The 11395-nt window shown below is 62.4% G+C and overlaps 1 protein-coding gene across 1 annotated transcript in view; it reads right to left on the bottom strand.

The window, feature by feature from the left end:
* Nucleotides 1–11395, bottom strand: part of LOC119093518 (dynein heavy chain, cytoplasmic-like) — a 66712-nt gene that overhangs the window by 35828 nt on the left and 19489 nt on the right. Inside the window, 22 exon segments of the mRNA XM_037216476.1 lie at nucleotides 620–785; nucleotides 1315–1482; nucleotides 1875–2047; nucleotides 2315–2461; nucleotides 2830–3039; nucleotides 3462–3656; nucleotides 3895–4101; nucleotides 4347–4508; nucleotides 4510–4569; nucleotides 4935–5048; nucleotides 5440–5586; nucleotides 5588–5624; nucleotides 5963–5997; nucleotides 5999–6085; nucleotides 6633–6657; nucleotides 6711–6751; nucleotides 8071–8223; nucleotides 8764–8881; nucleotides 9549–9704; nucleotides 10209–10411; nucleotides 10895–11029; nucleotides 11341–11393. Coding sequence (XP_037072371.1) covers nucleotides 620–785; nucleotides 1315–1482; nucleotides 1875–2047; nucleotides 2315–2461; nucleotides 2830–3039; nucleotides 3462–3656; nucleotides 3895–4101; nucleotides 4347–4508; nucleotides 4510–4569; nucleotides 4935–5048; nucleotides 5440–5586; nucleotides 5588–5624; nucleotides 5963–5997; nucleotides 5999–6085; nucleotides 6633–6657; nucleotides 6711–6751; nucleotides 8071–8223; nucleotides 8764–8881; nucleotides 9549–9704; nucleotides 10209–10411; nucleotides 10895–11029; nucleotides 11341–11393 — 2792 coding nt within the window.

The raw sequence follows: 11395 nt of genomic DNA on the forward strand, positions 1-11395 counted from the left end.
CACTGCAGTCAAACCGTGACATCAACAAGAGCATGCCTACAACACGCAGCAGGAAAACAACCTGACATGAAATACGCATGCGGGAAGACTGAGGCCCTCAAACAAACTAGTTCACCTAGTGAAAAGTGCATGGCGTGGCGAGTTCACGCATGGATACGGAAGTGTGGAGACAAGGGCGCATTTAAATGCGCCAGTATGCGTCGATAGACGAGTGCGCATGCGGGCAGGTGCGCGTCCCACATGCTACGCGTACTCGGCTCTCACAAACGGGTGCGCATGTGCGCGCCGTCAAATAGGCCGCGCAAGTGATCATCACCGCACGACTGCGCGTATCGCAAAGATGCGGCGATACGTGGCAGCCATATGCCTGTGATGGGAGGCCAGGGATGTGCTGGACGGTGAAAGGCCTTGTCGGAAGCGTTTCGAGAAAAGATTCGACTCAAGACCTGGGGCAAAATATCTCGAGCGTTTCGCCACAGCCCCGTGCACAGGGGCGTTGACTGGAGTCCCATCTGGCCACCGCGCGTGCGCTAACCGCGCCACCACAGCGGCGCGGCAGCAGCCGGCGCCGTCTCCGCACCCCAGCCGCGCCCGGCGACACTGGCGGCTCTCCACCTACCTCTTCGCCCTCGCGCGAGGCCACGCCGCGGATCTCGGTGTTCTCCTCGTTAAGCAGGATGGCCGCGATGCCGGCGAACATCTTCTTGAAGTGTTTCTGCAGGCGCGGGATGTTCTTGCTGTTGCCGATGATCTCCAGCAGGTCCTCGTCACCGACGAAGTAGAAGCTGGAGGCGCCGGCGGGGCCCGGTCAGCCGAAGGTCCTGTGACCCGTCACCAAGGGGAGGGGGCAGCCGCGCGAGACGGTGCCGCGGCGAGACAGGGCATCCTGGGCAGCAGTGACCGCCATGAGGACAGGGATCGCGCCATAGCGGCCAGCCACGCCACGTGCACGACTATCACGCGCTGTACTCGTCAGCGAACGGTAAAAATACTGACACATTGGAGACGGAGGTGAAGCATCATGACCACAATTATTTCCATATCGTTATCACGCCCTCATGCCCCTCCCCCCCCCCCCCCCCCCCTCTTCCGACAACCATCGACCTCTAGCGCGTCAGAATTGCACAGTCAGCGTTAACGTGTTACGGCATATCTCCGCAGCAAATGAGTGTAAACACGTGATGCCAAATGAACATGTTTAGTCTCCGCTTGCGCGCAAAATCTAACTACGCCATAACTAACCGCCTAACAGTTCCATGCGACTTCCAAAGACGTTTCCGTTCGGTGGCGGCACGCCAGCGCCTCGTCTCTCACCGGGGGAAGCTGGAGCGCTCGCGCTCCAGGTACTCTCCGAGCGCCTTCTGGATCTTGCCGAGCAGGTCGGCCAGTCGCTCCAGCGAGCGCATCACGCCCTGGATGTTGAGCACGTCCAGCACCATCGGCGACTTGGTCACCTTCTTCATCAGCGTCAGGAACTCGGTACTGCGAGCGGGGCGGCGTTCTCAGCGATCCCACACACCAGCACTGAGCAGGTGACAGCTCTGGACGAGGGCGGCGGTCCTCGTACAGAGCGCGTTGGAATACAGAACGTAGAGCAGGTGGGCAGACGGAGCCGGGACAGACAACGCGCTTATTGAGTCACCCACAGATTCGTCCTGCGTTAGCCACGTCGTTCTCAGCTTGAAATCATGCACAAATGTTGATTTTTTAGTCATTTTCACCACTTCAGCCAGCCGTTGTCCACCGTAACACAGCTGGTAATCAGCATCTGGCAGTCGACAACGAGCCCAGTGAATCCCACGAGGTTTCAAACGCCGCGACCCGCAGTCAAGTGACTATGAGTTGCCTTCGAACCAGCCTCGACCACGACCCACCTGATGCTGGCAAAGCGCGACGTCTCGACAGGGAGCAGGGTCTTGATGTCGGAGCTGCCGGAGAAGATGCCCTCCAGGTAGACCCAGCGCCGCTGCACCACGATCCAGACGTCGAACGTGGCATCCACGCGGTTCAGCTTCTCCTCCCAGGCCACGGCGTCCTCCTCAAACACCTGGCGGGGGGGGGGGGGGGGGGCACGGAGGGTCACCTCAGGTCAGCGTCCTTACCCTGTCACACGGCAGCACCGCAGCACGGCCACGTCGGGCGACACTACACCGCCGGACTCACGTGCCCCGCAGCAACTGTGCCAACCCATCCTCGATCAGTTCTCAGCGACCGCTCCCGCGAGATCTGGACGTCAATTGTCTGTGGGGTGCGGCGAAACGCCACCAACCGCGCGCCACGACGAATATCGGGGACTTGGTGCGGCGCGCCTCACCTTGTAGTAGGGCGATAGCTTCATGGCTGCCAGCGAGTTGATGTGCTCTTTGACCTTGGTGAAGAGGTCGTCCCAGCCGCGGATCAGCTTGCACTTGTTCTGGTAGTTGATCAACTCCAGCTGATACGTTTGCCAGCAGTCACGCACCTGACGGTCACGTGGGAAGGCGTTCAGCGGTCTCGGCCGGATAAAATACCGCGGAGCCGACCGCGCCGCGCGGGCATGAGCGTCGCCTCCCCATTATTAACGGGCTATTCATTGAAACACACGCGCCAACACCGTGGAATGGCGGCATTCGAACACTACGCGCACGTCAAGAACAGTTAACATGTCAAGCTTGCAAGGGTGAACGGAAATGTCCAATCGACATTTGAACAGCGAAAAAAAATCAACATCAAACGATTTCATGGCTGGATAGAAAATCTTGAGACCACAAACGGAGCTGCCTAAGCCTCGTGGCTTCCGCATCCCTTCAAGTTCATCCCAGAGCTGGTGACCCAGGCGGGCGGCCTGACCTGCTTGAGGAACTCCTCGAGCGCCATCTCGCCCTGCGCCACCAGAATCACGTCCTTGACGATGTGCTCGTTCTTCTGTAGGTCCACGTCCCAGACCTGAGCCAGCGTCAGTTCGCTCAGCACCCAGCGCACGCGGAGCTGTCGCTGCAGCTGCTTCCAGTGCCGCTCCTTTAGCGCATCCGACTTCAGCTCCACGATCAGCATGTTCACCTGCCAGCAGGGCGGAGTGTCAGTGCGGTCACCCGAGCGCCGGGCACAGGGCCAGCGATGGCATCTCAAAGCGGCGGAAGGCCACACTCCATAGTGGCGAGCGCCCGACCGCACACCTCAGCGCTGTCATACACAGACAACTCGTGCGTGCCATCTGTGACTGCATGAGCACACATGCACTGCACATGGCGTGACAAGAAACAACAAAACTGCATATAGCATAGCATACATAAACAACATACCTAGCAGCTTGCATCTAAGGAGAGCATTTTGAAAGACAAATTGACCATGGTCGGCTAAGTTCGACTGGCCACCATTGACGTAAGAACGGCCTGAGCTCGACACGCCGACGCCCCCCCCCCCCCTCTTCCCCACCCCAGGAGTCCACTGGACGGCCTCCGCGCACCGTTCGCTCCGCCTACCTTGGCGTATCCCTGGAGCACCTTCTTGACGTACTCATAGGACGAGTACTGGCGCAGCCGGGTCGGCAGCTCCTTCAGCTGCGTCAGCAGCGCGTCCAGCTGCTGGCGCAGCTTGCGCGGCTGCACGCTCAGCCAGGGCTTCTCCTTGATCTCGTCCAGCTGCTCCCAGATCTTGCTCAGCTCGGACCAAACGCCCTGGCCACCACGCGCAGCATGTCAGCTCATCGTCGTCAAACAGTCACAACAGTGCTCAACGCTACACAGCACCATGATCACGAATCCACACCGCTCACCGGATCATTTGTAAGCTTCGCCGGATATATTAAGGCAAAACCGAACATGGGCTGGAGCGGTAGCTTCTGGCACAAGGCATTGCTGCCATACCAGTGCAATTAGGAATGCTCTTGTGCCAACAAAACGTGTTGTAGCCCACCTTCAGATCGTGTAGTTCCTCGAAGGCGACGGCCAGCCGGTCGTCGGCGGCCGAGGCGACGGCGTCTCCCAGCTCCAGCGCCTCCTTGGCCCGGCTCACGTTGTCACGCTCCTCCTTGAGCCGCTGCAGGCGCGCCTCCGAGAGCTGCAGCTGCTGCAGTGCCTCCCCCGGACGGAGGTGGCCCTCGACCGGCTTCTGCTTCTCCCACTCGTCTGCGGAGGGGGGCGGGGCAGTCACACACCGACCTTTGCCCCTGTCATCATACAGGCGCCTCAGGTGGCCTGTACGGTGACAGCTTCTGGTCCTTCCACTCTTCTCCTGACGGGAGGGTCCGGCTGCCAGCGTTTCACCAAGTGTATTAGGCGAGCAGTAACTTGAGTAAGTTTCAGAAGAACCCCCTCGGACACGGCCACTGGGCCGGCCACCGCTCGTCTCGCGGGCGGCGCCGCCACTCACTGAGGGTAGTCGTTGGTGCGCGCCTCCACCACCTTGTCCTCGGCCACGATCTTCATCTGGAGGCTGGCCACCTGTGCCTGGATGCTCGAGTCCTTGCGCTTGATGATCTCGTTGAAGGCGCCCCACTCGCCCTCGATGTTATCCACGTGCAGCCAATTCTGCGGGGAACTGGAATCGGTGCCGCTCCAGGATGCACTGGCCGTCCTTGTACAGCTCCACCTGGCGGCGGGTCACGACGGGTCACGCTCCGGTCACGGGGTCGCCGCCGACGCCGACTCGACGAGGGTCGACCCCCGCTCGCGACGGGCAGGCACGGCAGGACGTGCGCTGTTAGGTTGGCAGACCGATACCAATGCGGCTTGCCATAAAGCGAGAGCGTGCTTCCGGCGCCGCTCTAACCGAAACTTTACGCCGGAAGGGAAACCCACACAAGGACGCCAGCAGGCAAGCTCTACCAACATTTCGAGCCGCTTGCCCCTGTTCCATTTCACACCGAAAGCCAGTAAAAAAGCTTAAGTTGCAGTCCCCACCAAGAGTTTTTAAACTGGCCGGATGGCGCCGCCAGCCGCGCCAGCGGTACTCACCTCCTTCTCCCACTGCTTCATCTGCCGCTTCAGCGACTGGACGTAGGTGATGAAAGTGACGGCGTCGGAGGTGCTGGCCGCGTCGATGCTCTGCAGCTCCATGTCGTTGCGAGACTGCCGGACGGTGCATCGGGCAGTGCTCGTTACGCGGCAGACGCACGCAAAGGTGATAGCAGTGAGCATCCCCGATCATCTGGGCGACCGCCGATGCAGTCAGAGCTCTGCTGCGACGGAACCGGAGCCAGTCCGCCAGTGTCGCAGCACTTCAGGGATGTGTTATATCTAATATGATCGTCCTTGACAGACGGCAGGATGGCCAGTGGAACAAACAGTCGGCAACAACGAACTGCTCAGAGTACTGAAGATGCTTGATGTCTGCGTCACGTCTCAGCCCAACTAAACGCTTCGCTTGCCTCTCGCTCCCACCAGCTGCACATAACCTCCTTAGCCTACCGTTCCCAACACCCACGCCCCGAAGCGCTGGCCGCCGGCGGCGGAGCCTCACCTTGGAGACGGTGGCGTGGAACTTCGTCATCTGGTTGCCGAGCAGCGAACCGAACTTGCTGAGCACGTCCTTGTGGATGGCGTCGTACTTGAGCGACACCTTGGACTGCACCTTGCCGTAGTCGATGATGACGGGGCCGAAGGCGCGCCCGCGTCTCAGACGTGTCGAACGTGGCGCGGCGCTTCCTGGCGGGGCGCGGCGAGGGCGCTAGGTGAGCGAAACGAACGGCTTTTTGGTGAACGGCGGCGAACAGGTGAACGACCACGGCCTTAGCAACGAAAAACATTCACAGCTTTCTTCGTGCCAGACAATGACAGAAGGCAACCGACACGTGAAATGGTAAACGGACGCCTACGCTTAGTGTGCCGAAAGATATTACAGCAAAGGCTCTACTGAGTCCGCGTAGAAACGGAGTATTCTGAAATGGAACATCGCACGGTGTTGGAGGATTATTCACAGCACCGCCCTCTCGGCACAAGGTGGCACCGCCAGCCGATGATCCCCGCACATGACCGCGCCTCACTTCATCTCCTCGGCGCAGGCCATCCACAAGCTGACCGTCGTCTCCCAGATGGTTGAAGATCAGATCGCTGTTGAGGTCCCACAGCTTCTGGTAGGACAGCCACTCGCCGACGTAGCTGTTGATCTGCGGAGCGATGCGGCCGGAGGCGTTACGCTCGGCCCACGCTCGGGCCGGCGGCGCAACCAACCCACACAGTCCGCACACGCGTAGCTCCGCCAGCTAACGGAGCGGCCCGGTCGCCTGCCAGCGGCGGCAGGCGGGGGAGTGGCGACGCTGCAGTCGACTCCACGCAGGCACGTCTGTGCTCATACCGACACGGTCTCTCGACCGGACCAAGGCAACGCGCTGGCACCGAGACGCCGGCTCCGTTGTCATCTGACGCAGCGACGCCGCGTGAGATGGACAAGGCAGCGTATCTGCAGTCGACACACGTGCAGAAATCAAGACCGCATGACCAACCCACAAAGCATCAGGTTAGTCGATGTTGGGACACCAATCGCCCTCCTCAGCCGTTCGCGCGCCGTCGGCGACGGTGGCGAGCAGAGCGACCGAGCTCAGGATTGCACCCGCGTCCGGCCCCCCGATGCCCCGCGCAATTCCGAGCCGGGCCGGACGGGGGCGTGGACCCCCCCGCAGCTCGGCGAGGGACCCCACCTCTCGGCGCCCTCACCTGTCTGTAGATGTTCTCCATGGCCCTCGTATGCGGGCCGATGTGACGGACTTAAGTCCGGCATCTTCTTCAGCAGGCCTTTTGTAGCTGGTGGGCGCGTCGCTCTTGGTGACGCCGACCTGCGGGAAAGCCCGGCGGCGTCAGCACGAGCAGGTCACGGGCAGTGTAACCAGCACGCTAACGGGCAGCTGATGCTGCGGGGCTCGGCACCTGAGGGAAAGCGTGGCGGCGTCAGGACGAGAGCCTCAGCAGGTCACGGGCAGCGTAACCAGCACGCTAACGAGCAGCTCAAGCTGCGGGGGCTCGGCACCAGCAGTGGAGACAACAGACCGCTGAACCAATGTACAGGCCATTTTCAATCAATGCGTGACATTAACCACCTCCTCCACACAATCAATCAAACCACCGTAACTTGAGACGACGTGTCACCACGGGTCTGTATCGGGTGCGAGCCTCTGGCAGGCAGACACGCGCCGCCCGCCATTGATGGAACCATTCAACCATTTCACTCAAAATGGCTGGGTTCCAAAGTTTGCATGTTTGGGGTTAAGTGAACATGTGCATAATTGCAGTGCAAGCACATAAAAAACCACTGCCAGTTTCATCCATTATTGGTACCACCATTATCCCCTCCAGCGAATTTAGCCGTAACTTTGCCTTCCATAATCTGAAAATGCCAGGAGCATCACTTCACTATCATGGCAAGTTCAGACCGGCGGCCCACCTCACCACGGTGCACTGTATGTGGTCGTTTCCCAAACGTCGTAGTCTGCCCCGGAGACCGCCCCGCGCCGCCAATCCGCCTCGGCCGCTCCCCGGTCCCGAGCGACACGCGGCGGCGCCCCACCTGGTACCGGCGCCCCACCTGGTACCGGCGCCCCACCTGGTACCGGACCCCACCTGGTACCGGCGCCCCACCTGGTACCGGCGCCCCACCTGGTACCGGCGCCCCACCTGGTACCGGCGCCCCACCTGGTACCGGCGCCCCACCTGGTACCGGCGCCCCACCTGGTACCGGCGCCCCACCCGGTACCGGCGCCTCACCTGGTACCGGCGCCCCACCTGGTACCGGCTGGACTGGATCCTCACCTCACCTGGTACCGGCGCCCCACCTGGTGCCGGCGCCTCACCTGGTACCGGCGCCCCACCTGGTGGCGGCGCCCCACCTGGTACCGGCGCCTCACCTGGTACCGGTACCGGCGGACTGGATCTCACCTCACCTGGTACCGGCGCCCTCACACTGGTACCGGCGCCTCACCTGGTACCGGCGCCCCACCTGGTACCGGCACCTCACCTGGTACCGGCGCCTCACCTGGTACCGGCGCCCCACCTGGTACCGGCGCCTCACCTGGTACCGGCGCCCCACCTGGTACCGGCGCCTCACCTGGTACCGGCGCCCCACCTGGTGCCGGCGCCCCACCCGGTACCGGCGCCTCACCTGGTACCGGCTGGACTGGATCCGGCTCAGCGTGATGATGATGTTCTGCCAGGCGAACAGCTGCTGCAGAATCTGACTCCGCGCCTCCTGCACGGCCGGGTGCAGGTGCAGGTTGTTGTAGGTGATGCGCAGCTCGTGGACGATCTCGCTGATCTGTCGGGCGGCCGGGGGTGCGGTCAGACGCCGGCGGTGCGCGGCTGCCGCGGTGTACACTCATCAGCAGCCAGCGAGCAGCCGGCCGCCACTGGGCGCCCCGCACACTGGCGCGCACACAGCCGGACAGAGACGCGGCCGCGACACACGGCCGGCCCACGGCGCTACAACACTCGCGACAGACAGAGAGGCGGGCAGACAGACAGTCGACGGACAGAGAGGGCCGCGACACACGGCCGATCCACGGCGCTACAACACTCGCGACAGACAGAGAGGCGGGCAGACAGGACAGTCACGACAGAGAGGGCCGCGACACACGGCCGGCTCCGGCGCTACAACACTCGCGACAGACAGAGAGGCGGGCAGACACAGTCGACGGACAGAGAGGCCGCCGTCACACACCGCTCCACACCCTCGGCGAGCAGCGCCCCCCCCCCCCCCCCCTCATGCAGAAACACAAGCGGCCTCTGCCGTCTGCCTGCGCCGCCGGGCGACACGGCCGGCGTCGACTCGGGATCATTGATGCGATGCCACACTCACCGCCGGATCGCCGCCCGGCTTGCTGACGGGCACCACGGGCTCCGTGTCCATACTGGTGTCGACGTCCTCTTTCCTGCCGAGCAGGGCCGCAGTCCACGCCTGGATGCCGGCCTGGAGCCTGCCGCAGCAGAGGTCAGCGTCACCGAGAGCCGGGGTCAAGGCACGGTCAGCCCACGGACGGCGCCACCCTGATGACGCGGTACGTGGGATGGAAGGTCAGCAACGGTGGAGCTTCTTCGTAAGTAGGGAAGAAAGCACGACACCGACACAATCGACCCCATGGTGATAATGCGTGCGTGCGCGCGTGTGTGTGTACGTGTGTCTGTGTGCGTGTGCGTGTGCGTGCGCGCGTGCGTGTGCGTGTGCGTGCGTGCGTGCGTGCGTGTGTGTGTGTGGTGTGGTGTGTGTGTGTGTGTGTGTGTGTGTGTGTGTGTGTGTGTGTGTGCGCGCGCGCGCGCGCGCGTTTGCGCTTGTGTGGTGTGCGTTTTGCGCTTGTGTGTGTGCGTTTGCGCTTGTGTGGTGCGTTTGCGCTTGTGTTGTGCTTGTGCTTGTGCTTGTGCGTTGCTTGTGCGTGTGCGTGCGTGTGCTTGTGCTTGTGCGTGTGCGTGCGCGTGATATCTGTGTGATGCTATGGCCGCTCTGAGCTGAGGTAGCCCCACTATCCCTGTGACTCCAGTCGTGACTCTGTGACCCTGCTGTGACCCCAGTCATGACTCTGTAGCCCATCTGTGACCTCGGCCGCAACACTGTGACCCCGTGACCCCAGCCGTGGCCCTGCGACGCACCTATTGGCCAGTCGCTGCTCGATAGCCTCATCCAGCCGGCTGACCCAGGTGCCTAGGTTGCTGTACTGGTGCAGGCTCAGGTCGTCGATGGCCTTCTGGATCTTGTTCAGGATCTCCGCGAACGTGGCGTGCGAGTACGGGCACGACTCGAGCAGCCTGCGGCGCCGGGAGGCGTTAGTGCGCCGCACCCGCCGGACAGCGGTTACACGGCCCACGTCGACACCACCCGTCACTCGTCAGTGCACGGCTTCGTCTCGACGCACCCAGCGGCTCAGCGCCATCAAAGTACTGCGCTCGCATGCCTCAGCGCCGGTGCCTACGCGGACGCCCGCCGTCCATTGTCCACTCGGTACGACCGAGCGGGCGGTGCGCATGCGCACGTACATTCAGTGCGGGCGCACGCGTCCCGCCCGCTTTGCTTCAAACCCTGCTATGTTCGCGGTGAGTGGTGCGCTGTGGTAACCTGGCCATCCGAATGAGTGACACGATGCTGCGCGAGGGGGGCGCAGACTGAGCACGGCGTCAACAGCAGAGTTGGCCACTGCAGCCATAGGTCACGACAAAACTGTCACGGATAGCCGGCAAGAAATCTAAAGAGGACAGAACAGGCGGGTGGGTGCGGCGCGGCGGCGCAAAACCGTATACATAATCGAGCGATACCTGATGTCCATGTCGATCTGGTCTTGAATGATCAGCAGGTCGTCCACCATTTCCTGGAAGTTGAATGTGGCGTCGGCGAAGCGCTGCACGTAGGGGTCCAGCTTGTAGGACTCCCAGACCAGCTGGGTGCCCTCGGCGATCAGGCCCTGAGAGTCGCGCCGCAGCCCGGCCACCAGCAGCTGCACGCTGGGGCGATCCTCCATCTGCCGAGAGCCGGCGGTGCGTCATGGTCATAGCCAGAGCCCGCGCGCACAACGAGACGCCGGGACTGCGCAGCCATGGGAGGGTCTAGCCCCCACCCCACACGGCTCACGTGGTGGACACGTCTAACAAGGTGGCCGGGAGCCCACCAGATATCCGCCGACGACTTTACAAAGGACGTGAATGGCGTCAGAGTGAGAGAGGTCACCTATCATCGACGGTAAACTGTAAGCAACCAGATAAACACCTCGAACCAGCCACCTCCCACCTAGGGACTCGGCGGTGTACCCATGGCAGCGGCGCATCTCACAGCCGAGTCACCACGGTGGCGCCACCTCGAGCGCCATCTGTGCACTTTCGTCATAAAAATGCCACCAGCACAGACGTCGGCGGCACCCACCGGCGAGCATGGAGGCCACTGGGTTCGCTACAGCGCCCGGCGCGGCCCGCGCGGGGAGCCACCTCGACCACCCCTCGTCTCTCACCTTCTCCAGGGTGCGCTCGTACGTGCGCACGCTCTCGATCAGCGAGATGGCGAACGGGTACAGCTGGTTGGCCGTGTGCGCCTTGTTTACGATGGCGAGCGGCACACGGAAGCCGAGGCACTTGAGGTTGCGCACCTGCGGCGAACGGCCACTCAGGCGTCAGTGAGCGTCACCGTACGGTCAAGTTCAGGGTCAAGATCGATCAGCGGTCGTCAGACGCGGCCGCGTGCTGGACGGTCATCGCGCCACGCTCGTTTATCGGCCAACAGTCAGAACCAGCCCACCGACCAGGGTTTCCATGCCAGACTCAGCCCTGACACATCACACTTCCTGAAGTTAGGCCCATGAGGAACACATCACACGCTGATCACAATCAGCAGCAGGAGCCCTCCCCTGAACGCCCGTCAAAACGCCACTCCTTGCCACCCTTCTCCCGCGCTACTCACCTCCTTGCTGAGCGTGATGATCTCGGGCAGGAAGTTGACCTTGAGCTTGAGCAGG

The sequence above is a fragment of the Pollicipes pollicipes genome, unplaced genomic scaffold (assembly GCF_011947565.3).
Source record: "Pollicipes pollicipes isolate AB1234 unplaced genomic scaffold, Ppol_2.1 Scaffold_4002;HRSCAF=4701_pilon_pilon_pilon, whole genome shotgun sequence".
Classification (NCBI taxonomy): domain Eukaryota; kingdom Metazoa; phylum Arthropoda; class Thecostraca; order Pollicipedomorpha; family Pollicipedidae; genus Pollicipes; species Pollicipes pollicipes.